The sequence below is a fragment of the Buteo buteo genome, chromosome 5 (genome assembly GCF_964188355.1).
Source record: "Buteo buteo chromosome 5, bButBut1.hap1.1, whole genome shotgun sequence".
Classification (NCBI taxonomy): Eukaryota; Metazoa; Chordata; class Aves; order Accipitriformes; family Accipitridae; genus Buteo; species Buteo buteo.
This window is the reverse complement of record NC_134175.1, coordinates 42,940,317-42,960,935: the sequence shown is the minus strand read 5'-3', so window position 1 is coordinate 42,960,935 and position 20,619 is coordinate 42,940,317. Positions and strand designations below refer to the sequence as shown.

At 45.9% G+C, this 20,619-nt stretch overlaps 1 protein-coding gene across 2 annotated transcripts; it reads right to left on the bottom strand.

The window, feature by feature from the left end:
* Positions 1-1,802: 1,802 nt before the first annotated feature.
* Positions 1,803-20,307, bottom strand: UMPS (uridine monophosphate synthetase). Of its 2 annotated transcripts, XR_012650510.1 has the most exons (7): positions 20,147-20,307; positions 19,611-19,764; positions 17,343-18,011; positions 16,464-16,639; positions 15,823-15,937; positions 10,354-15,023; positions 1,803-4,366 (listed from the first exon to the last, which is right to left on the bottom strand). XR_012650510.1 is itself a non-coding variant. In XM_075028814.1 (6 exons), exons 1-6 carry the CDS (start codon positions 20,291-20,293, stop codon positions 14,842-14,844), a joined length of 1,443 nt encoding a protein of 480 aa, XP_074884915.1. In that variant the 5' UTR covers positions 20,294-20,307; the 3' UTR covers positions 1,803-14,841. The 2 variants fall into 2 exon arrangements, 1 of the variants encoding a protein (XP_074884915.1); XM_075028814.1 differs by having other exon boundaries at positions 1,803-15,023.
* Positions 20,308-20,619: the final 312 nt, after the last annotated feature.

The following is a 20,619-nucleotide window of genomic DNA, read 5'->3' as shown; positions in this document are numbered from 1 at the left end:
GGAACGTTTTAAACTCGCTTTGCCACCCGAAGCAGCAAACACTGAATACAGCTCTGCTGCAGTTAATTTGCAAGGGACAAAGCAGTTTAAAACCAAACCCAAACCCTTTGCTTTCTTCCTTTGCACTCTGAAAGGAAAGGCATAGGCAGTGCCCCCCTGCCACCCTTTCCCTTGCAAATTACCTTTACGCTTTGGCATTTCCCAGCACGCTGCTGCGTTAGTGCTGAGAGACCTGACAATCAAGGCAGCCTTAGGGACGTGAAGTTTGACTCATTGCTAAGGGGTGGTTTGGGTAGGGAGCGTGCAGAGGAGGAGAGAAGGTGCCTGGGGACGGGACAACCAGTGCCCTCCATCCCCTGCGAGGGGGAGACTCAGTTGTACAGCAAACAGGTCTGCAGAGGAGCCAGGGAGTATTGTGGGGAGCGAGTAGGTGAGGGAAGGGTGCCACAGAGCAGGCACCCAAGAAAGTGTAGCAAAAAGAAGGTAATAGAGTTGGTTGCTGTCAGCAAAGAGCATCCTGCTGCCCGTGGCACTGGGCCAGGCGGCACAGAGCACGACCACGGGTGCCTGTCCCGTGGGAACAGCAGCTGCCATGCCTGGGTGCGGGAAGGCTTCAGTCTCTAGGTCAGGCTTTCTTCACGTCACTTCTACTGTCAGAAGGTAGCACAGAAACTTTTTATATAAATAAATAAATAAAAAATATCTTGTTTCTAATTTTTCTAGGCTCTGCCTCCCCCCAAATTTAGCTTCTCCACAAGGCTGGATCTAAAAAAAAAAAAGAAGGAAGTGATGCTAAGAGCAAGAAGGCTTTGCTTTACCGTGTAAGCAGATCTGCCTTTACCCGTGCAAGGTTAGTGCCAAGCACAGTCATGGGAATGGTGTATTTCAGTCAGCAGCCGTTTATTTGTGTCTGTAAATACAGGCAGTCTGACCACAGCTAGCATTCCTGAATGAAAACTACAGCAGAAGGCATTAATGGGTCACATGTGATGGAAAAATGTCAGTGCTTGTCTGGCCAAGCAGGAATCCGGATGCCACTGCAACATCAGCTCCTCCTGTTTCCCCAGCCACAGCTGGCAGCTGCTGCTGCGCGGCCACTGGGACTGAGGCTCACCAGCACATTTTCCCTGTGCTGCTGGTGTTTCTAGGGGAGAGAGCATCACATCACACCCTGGGAAAAGTCAGAGCCAATGGCAGCATTATTTGCTTTGTTAACCGCGGAGATGCACCCTTTGCTGTAACACATGCCCGCTTTGCGTCCTCTTTGCCCTGTCCAGTGGAGCGAGAAGGTGCTCAACAGATGAAGGTTAAGCCCAAGCTCTGGAGGATGAATGCTTCACACTTTTCAAACTGTTTAACCTTGCATTTCTCCAGCCGTGTGGGAAGAGAAGGAGCTAGTGTATTGAGGAGAGGGTCACTAAATTCCTGGAAAGAAATACCAAGGTGAGATAACTGACTACATCTGCAGCCCAGCAATCTCCTGACCCCTGTATTCCAGCAACATCTCCGCATCTGAACACACTTTGAACTGGAATTGACTGTTTTTCCTCTACCTCCTCTTCGCTACTGGCCTTCAAAAAGCTAAAACAATACAATACAATAGAGACACAGGGTTTGATTTCATCCTATCCTTTTCTCTATGCCCAACAGAAACTCCTCCACTTGACTGTCATGACCCAGCAGGGTTACCCAGCCTGTGGGTGGGCAAAGGTTGCATCCATGAGTTCGCAGGACTCCATCATGCACAAGAACAGGGGGGATTAATTTCCAAAATTACTTTATTGCATTTTACTACAGGTCATCACTATCAAGGCAAGTACACTTATGATCAGTATATGTATACTACAGATTACTACCAGAAAGCAAATATAAATTTCAACAGCAGCACAATCAATATTAGTAGCAAGTCTATATTGCAATATCACAAGTTGCTACAGAATTACCACTAGTAAAGCAGCAAATATACTTATCAGTAATTACTTACATGCATGCCTGTGTGTATATATACACATATATATGTATAATGTTACCGGTACCAAGTGCTCATCAAACCCATCCCAGAAGCGGGGCCAACCAGACAAAGTCTCCCTGGGTCGATGGTCTGCATCATGGAGCCTGGAGTAAGCCTGGCATCCCTGGCAAGGGTCCGCTTTGCTGAGGACAGGGTTGTACTCAGGCATTTCTCAGAGAAAGAGGCTCCATTTTGGGTAAAAAGTAAATCATTTTTTTATATCACAGAGACATATGAGGTTGGAGGACACCACCACATGGAACAGCCAATAGATGCTGCAAATTTCTATTTTTCACCTGGCACAGTCAATAAATGATGTTTGCTATTCTCTTGGATGAATTTTTCTATTTCCAAACTCTGTTTCTGTTCTGCCAGTTAGAACAGCCAATGGCAGTTACTGACTTTTCCTTTGTCAGGATGTTTTCCCCCTTTTCCAGACTTCTTTTTCACCTTTCCAGATGATAAGCTGCTGTTACAATTCCTTGGTTTTGTAGTTCACACCAGTAGTATCTCGAGGTGTCTCCGATTTCTCGGTACTCAGATGCTCTTCAAAGATGCCAGCTGTGCTCCTCAAGGATGCTTCTGGTTCCCAGGCTGGCAGGCATTTTCTCCATCAGTATCTGAGCAGAGGTCTTCTTCTGTTCAATATTTTTCCCCTTATAACCAGACTGCCTTTATGGCTGTTCCCATCACTCCACCCCTTGGCCTGTGACCACTGATGGGTCACTAGGAGTGAGACTACACCCCGCCTGCTGCGTCCCTCTTGCCTCCTAATGCGTGAGGTGGAGGAGACTCATGGCCGTGTCGGGCCCAAAGCTATTGCAACTTCTGAGAGGGTTTGTTGGTTGAGGCACAAGTGTACGGTACCGGTTTGGATAAAAGTGATACAGGCAGTCCTTTGATATGAAAAGCACAAATCCTACAGCTAGGATGAGAGCTAATGTCTCTGAGATGTGCCGTGCCCATGCTGCAGGGTCTGGCAGCGAAGACAACGGCCACGGGCGGCCCTGGGCAGGGGCTGCTCTTGGGCTATTTGGTGGACGTGTTGCTGAATAAAATGCACTTCATATTCGATTTGTTTGACTTTCTTAGTGGAGAAGCAATGGGTACTATTCATTAACACACAAATACCCCTTTGGGAGCCTAAAAGATAATCCAAGGCCCAGTGAACGTGGGTAGCTGTGTCGGGTGCGCCCACTCGGACTGAGAGAGCAGTTCCTTGGCTCAGGCATCACCAACAAGCAGCCCTGACTGAAATCAGCCCTGCCACGCAAACTGCGAGCCCGTTGAGCTCTGCTGCATGGCAGCAGGCTGCACGGAGGTGATCTCCCCTTGAGCGGGGAGCAAGGTTACTGCTCAAGATTGAGACACCCCTTACCCAGCAGCTGATGTCTATAACGAGGTAAGCGACGTTTTACATTAGGCCTAAAGGTATATTGTATGCTAGCAACATCTATATATCCATCTCTAGCTTAATTATTAGAAGTGTAGTAAGTAGTAGATTGTTTTACCACTGCCTAAATTGTCTAAATTATCGTCTAAACACTGTTTAAATCATCTTTTAAATCATTGTCAGATCATTGTTAAATCACTAATTAACATTCAATTATTGCTCAATCATAATTTGATTACCATTTGATTTTCATTAAATCATCAATTAATTACCATTTGATCACCATTTACTCATTAATAAAACACTTTCAGTTAACCACACAACAATGATTAATAATTCACCTGTGACAGTAGCCAACTGTAAGAGTGAGTTAATCTTCATCTGTAGATTTTTTAAAACATCCACAGTAGCATTTTGGGTAATCTCAAGTGTAGCAGAAATACTAGTAACAGCACGTTCTAATTCAGTGACACCCAAGTTTGGAAACGGCGCATGTACAAACTGAGGAACTTAGATGGCCTCATTACTGTGGGTTTAGACATTCTGCCCTGATTACCTAAAGGGTAATGGTTGTGTTGGAAGTTAAATGTCAAATCTTGAGATCAAGGTGCTTCAGGGACAGGTTCTGCTAACCACCAAAATTTGGCATCTAATGATTGAGGGTGGTGTAAGCAATACCAACAATCCAATTCATTGCCACTTGAGAACTTGTATTTGTAAACTGAAAAATGCGATTGCTATTACATCCTTGAGATAAGGGAACGAGCAATATAGTAATTACTAGATAGGATCCAATCACTGTGTATATTGTTATATTATAACAATTGTAAGAAAGAAAAAAGTGCTCATGATGTTGTTTCATTTCATGCCAACTTGCCAAATCAGTACGATGCATAAGGTAGGACCAAAATCCAGGGAGAATAATCTGCATTTACGGTTTCTGATGTTGCAGTTAGGGTGACCTGAAAGAAAAACAAAACTGCTTCATTCCTTTTGGATATCAGGTAATTTGGATATCCATTGCTTAGAAATGAGATGCTTGTCAACCTGGTGATCGAGCATCTTCCTTTAATTTTCCATCTTTTAGTTTTCCAATCATTATATATAGTGCCTTGGTGCTGGGTTCAGCACCCCATTGCCTTTGCCTATTGTACTGTCAATTCCCCTTTGTATTGGATCTGGCTGAAATGGAGTTAATTTTCCCCATAGCAGCCCTCATAGTGCTGTGCTTTGTACTGGTAGCTAGAAAGGTGTTGATAACACACCAGTGTTTTGGCTGCTGCTGAGCAGTACTCGCACAGCATTAAGGCTGTCTCTCCAACATTTTCCCCCTCACCAGTAGGCTCGGCGTGGGCAAGATCTTGGGAGGGGACATACATGGGACAGCTGACCCAAACTGACCGATGAGATATTCCACACCATATGATGTCTGCTCAGCAATAAAAGCTGAGAGAAAGGAGGAAGGGGGGCACATTCATTTTTTACAACATTTGTCTTCCGGACCAACCACTACGCATACTGAAGCCCTGCTTCCTGGGAAATGGCTGGACATTGCCTGCTGATAAGACGTAAAGACTAAAATCTTTTCTTTTGCTTTTATGTACAACCTTTGGTTTTTTGCTTTTATTAAACTGCCTTTATCTTGACCCATGAAGTTTTTTTCCATCTTCTTTTCTCCCCGCCCTGTGCTGCTGAGGAGGGGAGTGATAGAGCAGCTTGGTGGGCAGTTGGCATCCAGCCAAGGTCAACCCACCACAGTCCTTTTTGGCACCCAACGTGCGGCATGAGACAATGGCAGTTTTGTATTAAGCCTGCTATAGCTTATAGAAGTTATTAAGTGGCAAGCTTCTGTGTGGGTCATGAAGTTTGTTGGCTGCACTGCTCACCTCTTTATTTTGCTGAGCTTGGGAACATGTTAATACAAATAATGGCTATGTGCTTTGCCCTGGCACTGATGGCTTCATGTGCTGGGGTAGCTATCTTGTGAAGAAGATGAGGGAATACATCTCCCTCTCCCTACCTGGGATTGATGTGGATGGTTTTATTATGCAGGCTCCCAAGGTCCTTGTTTACCTTTATGTGAGCTGTTTAATACTACTAATTAATACTGTTGGCATATTATGGGTTTTGTGGAATCTGGTCTCATGCTGGTGTAAAAGAAGACAACTTTTGGGTGAGGCGATACTGAAATGTGCCCCGAGGGGCCAGTCCCTGGGTGGCAGGGTGTGTGGAAGGATTTGGGCAGAGTCCTAGGATTCACCTCCCATAACCTGGGACTTTACACCTGAACAGGCAAGCAACCCTGGCAAACTGACATGCCACCTGATAGAAGGGTGCCTTGCCTACCCCAGTGAAAACCAACAGCCTCTAGCACCGTACTGGGGCCTGGCCTGTGCCTACTGAGCCCAGAGCCCAGTACTCTGAGGACTGTGGTTGGGGCAGGGATCCAAACTGCATCTGAAGACACCATGGTTGAGATAGGGACCCAAACAACAACAATTATAGTAATTGCCCCAGTAACGAAAAAGAAACGGTGGACAAGGAGAGCAATGGGTCCATATCATTGATTAGTAATGGAGGAGGAAGAAGAGGAAAGGCTTGATCAAGAAACTGGAGGAAGGAGTGAGGGAATTCAGAAAGGAAACAGAAACTACCCATTCCCTGACCTCATCAAAACTGCGAGACATGCAGAAGGATTACAACTGCCAGCCCGGTGAGCGGGTTGCTGCCTGGCTGCTCCAATGCTGGGATAATGGGGCTGACAGTCAGCAATTGGAAGGTAAGGAAGCACAACAGCTGAGATCCCTTGCTAGAAGCTGGGGAATTGAGAGAGGACTTGGAAAAGAGGCAGTAATTTGCAGTCTCTGGAGATGGCTCCTCTCAAGTGTAAGGGCAAGATACCCATTCAAGAAAGATCTCCCCAGGAAAGTGGACTACTGCAGATGAAGGCATCCAGTACCTGAGAGAATTAGCAGTGCTGGAAGTCATCTACAGTGATCTAGATGACGATGAGGTCTCCAGAGATCCAGATGATGTTCTATGCACACAAGCCATGTGGAGAAAGGTGATTCAAGGTGCCCCAGTGTCATATTCTAACAGCTGGACAGCAATGTATTGCCCAGATATGGAAACACCAACTGTGGAGAAAGTGTCATCTTGGCTCCAAAACTTTGAAGAAAATCTCTGTATCTCCTCATCCCTACAGGACAGTGCCTTGGCTGTTAGGGATGCTCCAAGAAATCGCTCCTCTCCTGCCCCAGTCAGAGGGAAAGGGAAGCCCAGACACATACTGCCTGGTGCACTCTGCTTCTTCCTGCATGACCAGGGGGAGGACATGAGGAAGTGGGATGGTGAACCCACCTTTAAGCTGGAAGCCCGCGTACGTGAACTGAGAGGGAAGACAGCTGTTAAGAAGGGGTCACCCAAGAAGGCTGCCAGCGTACAGGCTCTACAGGCTGTGCTGTAGAGACACAAGAAGGCAATTGGTGATCTCCCAGACATAGAAGAACTGAAATCACTTCCCTTGATCCTGGTGAGGGGACTTCTGGTCTGGCACGGCAAGGGTCAGACAGTGAATACTCTGACGAGGAACAGGAATAGAGGGTCCCTGCCTTTGGCCAGGAGGAGGAAAGGGATGACCTGGTATACTGGACTGTGTGGATTTGATGGCCTGGCACATCAGACCCGCAGGAGTATAAGGCTTTGGTAGACACTGGTGCACAGTGTATGCTGGTGATATCAGGATATAGGGGCACAGAACCCATCTGGATCTCTGCAGTGACACGGGGATGCCAAGAATTGTCCGTGTTGGAAGCTGAGGTGAGCTTAACAGGGGACAAGTGGGAAAAGCACCCCATTGTGAGCGTCCCAGAGACCCCTTGTATCCTTGGCATGGACTACCTCAGGAGAGGGTACTTCAAGGCTGCTAAGAGGTACCGATGGGCTTTTGGTGTAGCCACTGTGAACTCAGAGAAGATCAAACAGCTATCTAGCTACCCTGCCTGGCCTCTCAGAAGATCCCTTCATTGTGGGATTGCTGCAAGTTGAACAGCAGGTGCTGACTGCTACCAGGATGGTGCACCAGCGGCAATATTGCACAAACCAAGACTCGCTGGCTCCCATCCATGAGCTGATTCATCAACTGGAGAGCCAAGGAGTCATCAGCAAGACTCACTCGCCTTTTAATAGCCCCATATGGCCAGTTCAGAAGTCTGATGGAGGCTGGAGGTTAACAGTAGACAATCGTGGCCTGAACAAAGTGATGCCACCACTGAGTGCTGCTGTACCAGACATGTTAGAGCTCCAATATGAACTGGAGTTGAAGGCAGCCAAGTAGTATGCTACAACTGACATATTGCCAATGCGTTCTTCTCAATTTCTTTGGCAGCAGAGTGCAGGCCACAGTTTGTTTTCAGATGGCGAGGTGTCCAATACACCTGGAATCCACTGCCTCAGGCGTGGAAGCACAGTTCTACCATTTGTCATGGACTAATCCAAACTGCACTGGAAAAGGGTGATGCCCCTGAACATCTACAACACATTGGTGACATCATCATGTGGGGCAACAAGACAGAAGTGTTTGAGAAGGGAAAAAGAGTAGTTCAGATTCTTCTGAAAGCTGGTTTTGCCATAAAGAAAAGGAAGGTCAAGGGACCTGCACAGGAAATACAGTTCTTGGGAATACAATGGCAGGATGGACGCCGTCATGTGCTTATGGATGTGGTCAACAAGATAGCAACTATGTCTCCACCAGAAGGAAACACAACCTCCCCTAGGCTTTGTGGGGTTCTGGAGAATGCATATTCTGGGTTATAGTCAGCTTGTGAGCCCTCTTTTCAAGTAACCCAAAAGAAGAACTATATTGAGTGGAGCCTTGAGCAACAACAAGACTTCGAGCATATCAGACAGGAAATAGCTCATGCAGTAGCTCTTGGGTCTGTCTGGACAGGACCAGATGTGCAAAATGTACTCTACACTGCAGCTGGGGAGCATGGTCTCACCTGGAGCTTCTGGCAGAAAACATCAGATTTCTGGCAAAAACCTGGTGGCAGAGCTGAAGGAGGAAGTGGAAAGGTTAAGAAGTATCAGGGAGTGTGAGAGGGATATAGATTGGTGGACCCACATCCCATCATCCCTGAGGCAGAGGCAGCAGATGGAGGCTCCATAAGAAGCGGAGGATCCTCTGCCCTCTTGCCACCAGGCAGGAAGGGACCTAAGAAAGAGATGGAGGGGAATGGATACAGGTGCCTGCTCAGGGAGGTGGGAGAATCCCCTCCCGCTCTCCCTCACCTTCTCAGTTGCCCTTACGGAACAGGTATGGGGCTCTGGAACTTGAGGGCCAGGCGAATGAAGATCAGAATGTAGATGAAGGTCTATCCAGGGGCTGCCTAGGTTGAGTCAGTCAGCCCCACGCATTCTGACAGCCTCTGTTAAAAGAAAAAGGAGGAGTCTTTTTTGGCCCCTTGGGTGGTGCATTTTGCAAGAGTTTTAGTTGCCCTGCTGCTGTTGCTGGCACAGCCATCACGTCCCGGAGTATCGCCCCTTGTCCCTTAAGGACTTCCTGAGCAGCCAGTCTCATCATCCAGCCAGAAAACCCATCAGGAGTACTCCAGAGAGGGGGAGGGAGATACCCCATGGTCCCGGCATTTTTCTAACAGCATGTATTATTGAAGATAACAGGGAGAAGGTATTCACTCTGGCCCCTGCATCGGGGTGTAGGAGAAATATGCTTCCTCCCAGGAATATTTGTCCGGCGTCAGTCTGATTAAGGATCACTGGGGTTCCAGTCCCCAGCTGGTAGCACCGTGCCACCCATCCCACCCAGTCCTCATGGGGCTTTCTGCCATACTGCAAGGACAGCTGCCTTAGCTGTTCTGCGTTAAAAATCGCAGCGGTCATTGTGACCCCAGGCAGCGGGGGAGCACCTTCCTCTCTGGCAGGAGCCGGGAGTTGTACCGGGGAAGTTTTAATGCTAGGGTACAAGAAGGCAGCGTTATCTGGACGATGCTCAGGTAATGATGTGGGGGTGGAAGACCCACTGCCAGAATCAAAGCCCTCCTCCTCGTTATCCATTTTCAGCATGTGTATCTTTTCAATGAGCTCACTCTCTGAGACCAGGCACTTAGGCTGTTGCTCTAGCTGTTGTATAGACAGAGGTCTGAGGTTTGTTTCTAATTGCCTAAGTAATTGGTTCACAACAAAACTATGGGTTTCAAAGGCAACTGCTTGTGCTTCTGCATCCTTAGCTCACTGCAAAGGTTCCAGTTCCTGCCTAGCAGTGTTAAACAAAGTGCCTGCCACTGCCAACACCTCTGTGAGAAGCCCGATGAAAGCCCCCTTGCCATCCTCAGCTTTGCATTTATGACTGTCCTGCCACTTCTGAAACTGCTTGCTTGCAGCATTTCCAAATTCAACCCATTCTCAGACACCCAATCCCTGTCCCATCGAGGGGTTTTCCACCCCTTAGCCTCTTGCCATTTTTGCTGCTCTTCTACTGCCTTCTTCTAAGCATCCATGACCTGTGTATCACAGAGCCCCACTTCTGCCACCAATTAATCCCACAGCCCAGAAGGATTACCTGGTCTGTGGGTGCACAAAGATTGCAACCATATGCAGGTTTGCAGGACTCTGTCATGCACAAAGACACAGAGGATTTATTACCTATGTTCTTTACTTCATTACAGTTTACTACTATCAAGGCAAGTATAGTTATGATTGGCAAAACAAGGATAACTATACTACAAGTTACTACAAATTACTACCAGAAAGCAAACGTATTTCCACAGCAGCAATTAATATTAGCAGCAAGTCTATATTTCAGTATTACAAATTACTGCAGAATTACCACTAGTAAAGCAGCAAATACACTTATCAATAATTACTTACATGCAGGCCTTTTTTTTTTATTTTTATACATATATATATATATATATATAAATGTTACCAGTACCAAGTGCTCCTCAAACCAATCCCAGCAGTGGGGCCAATCAAACCCATCCCAGAAGTGGGGCCAGTCGACAATGGATGAAGTCTCACTTGGACGATGAGCTGCATCACGGAGCCAGAGTCAGCCCGGTGTCCCTGCTGAGGGTCCACTCTGCCGAGGAAATGTCGCGGGGAACAGGGGTTCGTGTGCAGGAAAAGAGGCTGCTTTTTGGGTAAAAAGTAAGTCCTTTTTTTAAATCACAGAGACATAAAGGGGCGTAGGACACCACCACCTGGAACAGCCAATAGATGCTACTAATTTCTGTTTTCCACCTGGCACAACCAATAACTGGTGATGTTTTCTATTCTCGCAGACCAATTTTTGTCTTATCAGACTATTTTTCTGTTCTGTGAGTTAGAACAGCCAATAGCAGTTACCAATGCTCACTTTCTCAGAATGTTTTTCCCCTTTTCCAGACTTTTTTTTTTCACCTTTCCAGAAGATAAGTTGCTGTTACAGTTCCTTGTTTTTGCACTTATCAGTGGTATCTCGGGATGTCTCTGGTTTCTCGGTGTCCAGCTGCACTTCAAAGATGCCAGCTGCACTCCTCAAGGACGCTTCTGGTTCCTAGGCGGGCAGGCATTTTCTCTGTCAGTATTTGAGCAGAGGTTGTCTTCTGTTCAATATTTTACCCCTTATAACCAGGTCACCTTTATGGCTGCTCCCATCATCAGCCTAAAATGATACCTTTCAGCAAAGCAGAAATGATCAGCTGCAGGGAACACTGCAGAATTTCCCCATCTAAATAGTCCTGTTTGTGAAAGTATCTTCTGTATAGCTACTATTAGCTGTTCAGGAACAGATCAGAAGTGACTGCACTAGCTTAGCTTCTCCTCCTGCAACACCTATTTGGGCTAAACACAACCTATGGCATACCACCACACTTCTGCTCAGGAGAAGATGCTACAAGCAAGAACTCCACAGTTACAGTCTTGCTCGGGCTTCCTCCTGTTCTCTGTACTGGCCAGCCTCCACCTACAACCCTGCATTTTCACAGCCTGACTGTGGATAGCATCAGCTTATGAGAAAAAGTTCACAGGAGGACAAGGGTCATGCAGAAACAGAGAACCAAGACTGAGGACAAAGTCAACCCAGACACGCAGGCAGGGTCACCGCTCCCAGCCAGCGAATGCCTGCTAAGAGAGTCAGAGAAAAACCTGCAGCTGGGCAGGCACCAGGCTGAGTTTTAATTTGCTGCAGCATTTGAACATGAGGCTGTACTTGCTACGGTGGTACAGACCAACCAAGAACCAACAGAGTGATTACAAACAAACCAAACACGCAGCCTGTCTAGCCCACAGTCGTTACAAGCCTTCTGAAACAGATCATTTCTGTGAGACAGTGACCTCCAAAAGTCAAATCTGAAAACAAACTTCCCCCGGGTGTTTCACATTCCTTTGGTCCCGTTCCCTAAATGCAATGTTTGTGTCGCTTGCTAAAAAAATCCACAGCAACAGGCTTTCCACGTAAATTTAAAAGGAAGTGATTCACTTATTTTTCTGGGATTAAGTCTTAAACAAATTTTCATAGAATAGGCAATGGAAACTATAATACGACCTGTCAATTACTAGTTAATAAAGCAATGTTGATACTGTGACATACAAATCATACTTTTAAGGACAAAAAATTTAACTTGGCTGGTTTTAATTCAGTGCTGGGGGTATCAAGATTTTGCAAGAATTTTAAGTGTCAGTCAAGCACTGCACTTATGCAGTTACACCAATTAAAGTCCGCAGGCTGGGTTCTCTTGACACAGCACTCCTCGTGCTAGACAGAGATAGACAGCATGAACTTCACATACAAATATCAAAAGCTACCTAACAATTCCTTAACGGTTCCAGCTTGTGCTGGTCTCTCACAGTCCCCGCTACACTGCTCAGAAACAGCAGCAAGTCAGCCTTCTTTCTGTTGCAAGCACTGACAACACTTGATCGCAGTCTTATTTCACTATGAAAAGTGTGATATCCTTTCATTCTGTTATAAACCATACTGCAGAGTGGATTAAGGATCACAATTTCATATAAACACCTACTTGCCAGATAATATAAGTCATGTGATAACCCAGTAATTTAAATATAGCCTTATGCCTCTATCCCAGACTCGATCAGATCAGAGAATGAACTGCAAGACTTTCAGATTCATATATTATGATGCAAATGAGTTTTGTAAATTGTGACCTAGTTCCCATGTCAGGAACAGTTGGGACCAACAGCAGGAACTATGCGATGAATGCGAGCAGCAGGGGCAAGCAAGGAAATTAACATTTGTCCTTAATTTGAAATGGATTTTTAATCACTTTCAGGTGCCTCAAAGAAAGTGCACACGCTTGTTTACTACAATCATTCTGACAGAAGAATGCATATAGGAGGTAACATGTTTTTGTTCTGCTAATTGAAATGTTTGCAACATTGGTGTCAAATGAAGCACCAAAATACAGCTCCTTCTGGATGATTTACTGAGTCTACAATGAAGGACTGCGAAATGAAGTTTTCCAATCAATCTGTTCTTCAGAAGTTGTTTTGCTAAGAAAATGAGTTGCATGTATTGTCTAAAAGTGGCTGGATATTAGATCACATCCGTCCCTCCAAATCTGGTTGCTATTTTTTTCAGCTAGAGGCCTGATAAACTAGCTCTCCAAAGAGCCTGCTCAGGGATTTAGCTGCATGGAAGTCAGCCACCCGCTTAACCCAATTCAGCATAGTTAGTGGAAAATACTGAACTCGTCTTTTACTGCAACAGTGAACGTACAACATACAATGCTGAACTCCAGCCTGAGGCAGTTTTCTGGTAAACTCTACTGTTTTAAATGAGGGCATCAGCAAGGGTGTAACTTGTTGAAAACCAGACAGATTTTCATCCTAAACATATCTAGCGTTGGTATCATCATCGGAAACTATTAGCTATAAAAGAGCTAGTACATCGACTCTCCTGAAAAATAGAGTCTCAGCTCCCTCTGGTGGAAAAAGCAGTTTTCTGCAAAACATTTTAAGTGAGAAAGTCTTGTTTCTGCTACAGGCCTCAAGGCCATGAGATAATTAAGATGACACAGTAAACAAACCCCAAATCCTCCGTTCACTTTGAAGAACTGGAACTTCTTAGAAGTTGATGTGAAGTATGACTATGCACAGACTGTTGCAGGCTGGCTGCACAAGATAAAACACTCATCAAGTTCCAGCTGTGAAAGGTGGCTAAGAGAGCCTACATGTTCCCTAGCTAGAGTTCTCCAGATGTAAATTATGATGCATAAGACGACTGTTGAAGTAAATGGTAGCCCCATGGAAAACAAACCACATACACCAAGTTCTAATATTCTCACCAAAATAACCAACTCCTAAGCACCATAGCAGCACTGTCATCAAGGGGAGTGGAAGTACACTTCCAAGACTGGAGTGTGAAAAGGTAAAGTCATCACCCCCAACACACACAGAGGGCAAGGCTAGATAGAGCTGTTCCTAGTCTACAGGTAACTGTATTTACAAAGGGACCCAGCTTCCTTTGTGTGCTTTGCATCAGCACAGGAACCACAACACCATCTTTGCTTTCTTGATAGCAAGGAAAATTCAAGGTGATTTCCACCACACATACACTAGATAGTTTTAAGATTATTCCATCCTTTCTAATCAAAACCAATCATACAAGATATTTCTACTTCTCCTTACTCATCATGAAAAGTGGAAAGTAATTCCTAGAATTATTCCAGCTAGTCATAAAAAGTCAATAAACAGAAAGTACATTTTTGTTTCTCATTAGAGGAATCAACAGCTCCACTGTAATTAAGCATGCAACAACCAGTTGCTCTGACAAATTCTTTGCAGCTCCTGTAAACAGAATCATAAGTAATTCCTGCAGTCACAAACACTAGAATGACTTTTTATAATACTGGGGTCCTGAAGACAGAATTTCACACTCCCACAGAAGGAAGAGTTACAGATCCAATGAAAGGAAGACAGTAGCAAAAAAAGAGTATTTATTAAACAACACATTATTCAATTTCACAGTGTGGGATTAAGAGCCATGCTTGCTCCTCGGAAATAGCAGAGTCAAGTAATCCTGGGAGAGTGGGGCAGCAGGTCAGATCTGCAGGTGCAGTTTATTAAGAACAGTAAAATACTGTTTCCACAGACAGAAAGAATTTGAGGGTGGGGAAAAGAAACAAAAGCAACAACAGCCAACCAGACACCCTTGGAGTGTTTCATGCAACATTTTTCAGCAGAGAAAAGCTATTCAGGCTGAAAACTGGGCATGAAGTTTTGGTTTCACGCATTAAAAAACCCAACCACAGCATGTGCAACTCTATCTGTGTGTGCGGGATTAAAAATAATTTAGTTAGTACAGATTTTTCTCCACAAGAGCAGTTTTCTACCAGCTGAAGTGTCTTTGTATTTAACTGGAAGCCTTACGATGATTGTGGCTCCATCAGCTTTGCTTATTGGCTAGGAAAGTGGCCTGCTTTCAATCTTCTGCCTGAATACCAAGTCTGCTTATGTAGCTCTCCCAAGCTGCCTTCCTGTACTTCTCTGCCTCTTGAAGACGGTCTGAAGCTGACAAGATGCCACGTCCCACAATAATGATATCTGAACCTTTTTCACCAATAACTTCCTTGGGGCTTAGGTACTTCTGTCCAAGGTTATCACCTGAAATAGAGACACCATTTTTTTTTTTTTAGTTCCTACAAAACAGGATATTCTAAAAACCTTCAAAGAGGTGCTAGAACAAAGAACAGGTGTGCTGTTCCAGCTCTCAGTCTAACAATCCACAAACATAACTAGAAACTGTGTCTCCAACCAACAAATCCCCTATTACACAGATCAACTTTGACAGAGAGCGCTCTCCTTTTTCATGATTTACCAATCACAATAGAGGGAACAGTTTCGCAACGAAGCACCAATCAGGATTACTGAAATAAGCCTTAGCCTTCTTAAAACAAGCAAACCCACCAAACATTCACGTAAATGCTTGTGATTTCACTTCAGGTTTTGTAAGAATTGAGTATTGCAGAGAAACACATCTCCCCTAGCTGGTTCAGCAATAACCTGTTTAAGTCAGTATAAGACTTCCAATTCATTGATACTGCATCTATATCAGTATCAACAGTGTTACAGTTAGTATTCTATATTTGTTAAAAATCTTTTTTTCTACTCCTACTGAGTAGTTGTACATCTAACCTATCACCTACCTGAAGACATTTCACGTGTTTTAAGGACTGCGCTTTATAGCATACAAACAAAGCTGTGCAGCCTGCTGATTGCCTTTCAGGGCTCCCAGGAAAGGGATCAGCGTACCCAGAAATATAGAAGGCACCTCATAATGGCAAACAGACTCCTCCCACCAGAAAATCAGCAACCAAACCCTCTTCAGAAGCCACTTTTTCACTGAAGGCTAGATCACTTACTGTATTTACAAAGAGACTATAAATATTTCAGAAGAAGTTACCTCCAGTTTGCAGCTGCACCCCTGGAGTTAAATGAAGAAATTCCGGTTTATTACTAACTCTAGATCCAGATATGAATCCAAAAACAAAATCTGAGTTGTCATCAGCCATCTGTACCTGAAGAAGATCAGTAAACAGTTACAAGTGATATACCTAAAATTAAGCTTGTTCCTCATCCACCCTTTGACACGCTAAGCTGTGCAAGGCAGGGGTATGAAATACCTGTTCATGCTTTACCAATATCAAGTCACCTAGAGCTGGCTCGCCCCTCATTGATCTTGCTGCGCTTGCAGCCAGGAACACAAATGTTATGTTTCTTTCTATGTGATAAATAATGGAATGAATGTATGTAAACTAATTAGACATTTATTGCTTAAGAAAAAAAAAGGGGGGGGAGGGGGCTAATAACATACTTGGCATGTTTACTAGAATTCACAGTGTGAACTCTGACCACCTCACATGACTAGCCTACAGCTGCAACCTTTAAACACTACACTGTCAGATTCCTGAGTCTCCACAGGAAAAAAAACTGTCATAGTTAGAGCTGGAGAGGCTTTTGGAAGTGCAAATATTAGAAGCACACAAACCCTCCCTGTCACAACACTTTACAAGCTTTTAACCTGAAACAAGACTGCCTACTTACTGCAGCTTTTGTGTATTCACCCGATGCAAGTGACCCTTGGGAACTCATCTCGGCAATCAGAAGACAGCCACGCTGGAGAGGAAGACCGACTTCCTTCAGACCTTTCACAACTCCAGAGCCTGGAACCACGTGGGCATTAACAATGTCTGACCAGGATGCGATTCTGAACACACCACCTGAGAAGATGGATAGAAAGACAGAGGCAAAGTGTCATTAGAAGTGTATTAAATGGGAAACATGAGTTAAACGAAACAAGCTGCATGCTAAATCATTCACATTTTACTAGACAGTTTTACTACTGAAGCTTGACAGTTACAAGTTCATTCTCATCAGACAGTTCTGATAGCTGCCTAACCACAAAGCCTAATATCTCAGTTTTACTTTTCACAAACACTTCTTAGTATCTCACCTTTAATATTCATCAATACGCTTAAGGTAACCTAGAAATCCACTGTCACAGGTGCTGTCTTTCAATACAGTATGCAGATCATGAGAGACATATGGATCAGAAAACGAGTAGACAGTTCTACAGTTGCAGATGCAATACCTATTGAAAGCCGTAATGAGCACACAAGCATACAATAGCAGGCTGCCTTAAGAAGCCACACTACGTTTTTGCACGGCAAATGACTACTCATAAGCATTTACTGAGTACAACCACAGATTCATAAAAAGGTTTAGGTTGGAAGGGACCTCTGGAGGTCATGCCCTCTCAGCAGAGTTAACTTCAAAGCTAGATCAGGTTGCTCAGGGCCTTGCCCCCTTGAGCCTTCCCCAAGGCTGGAGATTCCACAATCCGTCCTGGCAACCTGTGCCAGCACTGCAGTTACACACACACTGGCAGCAAAGCTACAGTAAATCGAGGTTGATGATAATCACCTTCATATTGATGTTTCACTGTGTTTCCAATGTCTGCAAACTTCCTGTCTTCAAAAATCAGGAATTCATGTTGATCTGCGAGTGTTCTCAGCTCCTTTACTACCTCCTGGGTGAAATCATTCAGGATGTCTATGTGAGTCTTCAGAATACAAATGCTGGGGCCCAGGATGGCAGCTAACTGCAGCAGCTCTTTGGAGCTGGTAACATCAGCAGAAAGGCACAAGTTCGTTTGCTTCTTTTCCATGAGCACGAGAAGCCTGGCTGCAATAGGATGTACCCCTGGCAGCTCGGCACGAGCACTGAAGCTCAGCTCTTTACATAGTCTCTTGACAGGAGCAGGACCGTTCTGAGCCACTGGCTCAAACACATTTCCCTGAATGAATTTCTTCACCTTTTCAACCATCTCAACAGCCACTTCTCCCTGCTGCTGGAGAATCTCCAACACCCCGGACAACGTGCACACAGAGTGCAGGCGAATTCCACGTTCCTCTAACCTGGCCTTCCCGCCTTGCTCCCTGTCCAACAGCACTATGGCATCCGTGACTTTTAATCCTTCTTTCTGAAGAACTTCCGCAGTTTCCAGTACACTAGATCCACTCGTTACCACATCTTCAATGATCAAGCATGTTTCTCCTGGATTAATGGTGCCTTCTACCAGCCGCTTAGTACCTTAAAAATAAAAGGCAATCAATCCACTAAATGAAGAAAGTTTAAAAGACCCCCCAAAAACTTAAAGTATCAAAACTTTAACTTGCTATGCTAACGTAAAAGATGGTATTTGTTCCACATACAAGCACATGCTGCAACATATCCTGAAGTCCAATACCACTGGATTTTGAGAGACTAGGAATTTCACATTCACTGTCAGTATGGAGAGTTAATTTTTTTAGTTATTATCTGATACCAGTTATCACAGTTCTTACCACAGCTCAGTCACTGACTTGCAATTCAGTTCATAAAGACTGTTACTTGTCCAAGTTAATAAAATACTTTTTTATGTTTCCAGAAGTTATGTTCCATTAACAAAACTGACATACTGTTAACCACATAAATTTAAATCTTTGGGTAAGATGACTACAGAAGTTGATTATTGCCGTGAATTGAATGCTCAGAATTACAAAACTATTTTCTATGGTTATTTAAAACGTCTTTAAAGCAGCCAAGTTGTTGGTACTCTTCAGCATATTCCCTATTTTCTACAGGCAGTATTCTGTGCTTAATAAGCCTGTTAGAACAATTAGAAGGAGTAAAGCCCCAAATGCCTTTACCCTAACCAACAACAGGCACACGTCCATGAAAGACCTCCTGGGGGGTACAACAAAGGATGCCAAACTTTCCCAGGAAGCAGCAAGCAGCAGGAGAACATTATGCAGCCAGTGTGGTGCTTAGACCATGACAGCCTACAGAACAAGTGTACATACAGCTTTGCAATCCATGTGACACCAGAAACCTTGTGCCAGGCAGCTAATTGCTGTCACAATCGACTTGCCTTTCACAAGAAAGAACAGCAAATGCCTTCATGCCTGGCACGCTAACACAGGAGTAACATTTAGTTTTGACATGCACGTTTTCTAATTAAATACTATTGGAAGTATCACCTGTAGAAACCCAGCTGCTATGGTAGGTTACTGCTTCAGTCTTGTCTCCTCCTTCTTTTTATTAAAACCAAATAAATGGTTCATTGTGTAGAGAACTGACTGCTTCTCACCTGGTCCACCCTGCCCACTGATTGCAGGACTACAGGATACGAAAAGAGGCAAATGAAAAAGAGACTAGAAAGGTTCCTCTTAAGAGTTACTACACAAAAAGTTCTGTTTGGAGGTGAAATGTGGCACTGGTCTCAGCATATCAGAGAAACCGAGTTATAAATCTCGGTTTCTGGAAGAGGCCAGTAACCCAGAACTATGGTAATGGTGCCAAGGAAAAAAAGATACCGCTGAAGAAAAGAAAGGAACAAAAAAAGCCCCCCCCCCCCCCCCCAAACAAACAAAACCAAAGAAACCAAGAAAACCCCTCAAGAGTCTCCAAAACTGCTTCGGCAGGATTCAAGCCGCAGCCTAATCAGAAACCAGCTGGGAGAGCCTGATCAGGTTGAGATGCTGCAGGAGGGATATTTTAGGGGGAAAAGGGGCTGCTTTTTGAATAGGGGTGGTAACCTTTAAACTGGAATGGAGATGCTGTACATTACAATAGAACCACAAAATCTATAAAGTCATGTCCCAAGCAAGACAACAAGTGGACACGAATTCTTGATTTGGAGGTTTTTACCGTAGTCTTTTGCCTCCTTCCTCCGTATAAGCATCGGAATCTGATTTTCCGAGCAGATAATTGTGGCCAACGGCAGTGCTGTGTAAGGAACGCCGCACACGCAGTCGTACTCCAGACCAGCATCTTTGGCTGCTTGGAAGAGAAGAGCTGCAACCTGAAAAAGAAAGCCAGACCTCTTTTTAAGAGCCAGACTAGCGTGCCTAAACAGATGCGTTACCAAGGGAAGCGACGCAAACGCGTGGAAAACCCCCTCTCCTTCACACGCCTTGGCGGTCGCTCTCCCGACGGCGGCTGCACCCCGCGGCCTCCCGGCCAGCGGAGCGCGGCCCCAGCCCCGGGAAGGGCTCTCTGGAGAGGCCCCGGCAGCGCTCCCGGGCCTCGCCCCCTCCTTCAGCTACCGGAGACCCCGCTACCCCGCAAGAGGCAGAGAGACCCCCGAGACCTCCGGCCCGCCGGCACGGACGAGCGCCGCCTGGCACTCCGGGCAGCGCAGGGCAGGACCCGGCCCCTCGCCCCCCACAGAGCGGCCGCCGCACCTGGCGGAGGAGGAGCGGGTGGGAGATGAGGCCGCGCAGGTCGATGTAGACGGGGGAGGCCCGGCCGCTCTTCAGCACGAAGTCGCCGAAGCGCAGAGCGCCCGCCTCACGCAGCGCCGCCGCCGCCACGCGGCCCGCCGCCGCCATCCCGCTGCGCGCCGCCCCGGCGCCGGGAGATGACGGAGCGGGGCGGTTCGCGCTCTGCGCATGCGCGGGCGTCGCCTCAGCAGAGCGCCGTGACAGGGACCGGCCTCTCGACCGCCCTCCGCCATCCCGCTCCCCGTCCCCGTCCCGGTCCCCCCCTTCCTTTCTTCCCGCGCTGTGGGGCCCGTCCCGTCACGATCCCGGCCCCACACGGCCGTGGAGGCCTGGGCGGGAGGTGCGTTCAGGGTCTGCCCGTCCCCCCCCGGGGCGGCGGCCGCGCTTCTCGCAGAGGGAAGCAGAAGCCGGTGGTGCGGGGAGGGTGTGATGTG

Excerpts from the sequence above, each read along its gene's own strand:
- UMPS (XM_075028814.1), bottom strand. The coding sequence starts at position 20,293 with ATGGCGGCGGCGGGCCGCGTGGCGGCGGCGGCGCTGCGTGAGGCGGGC. Across the intron at positions 16,640-17,342 it reads AGTGAAACATCAATATGAAG|GTGGTGTGTTCAGAATCGCA; the intron begins GTGATTATCATC and ends CCATCTTCTCAG. Across the intron at positions 15,938-16,463 it reads GTGAATACACAAAAGCTGCA|GTACAGATGGCTGATGACAA; the intron begins GTAAGTAGGCAG and ends GATCTTCTTCAG.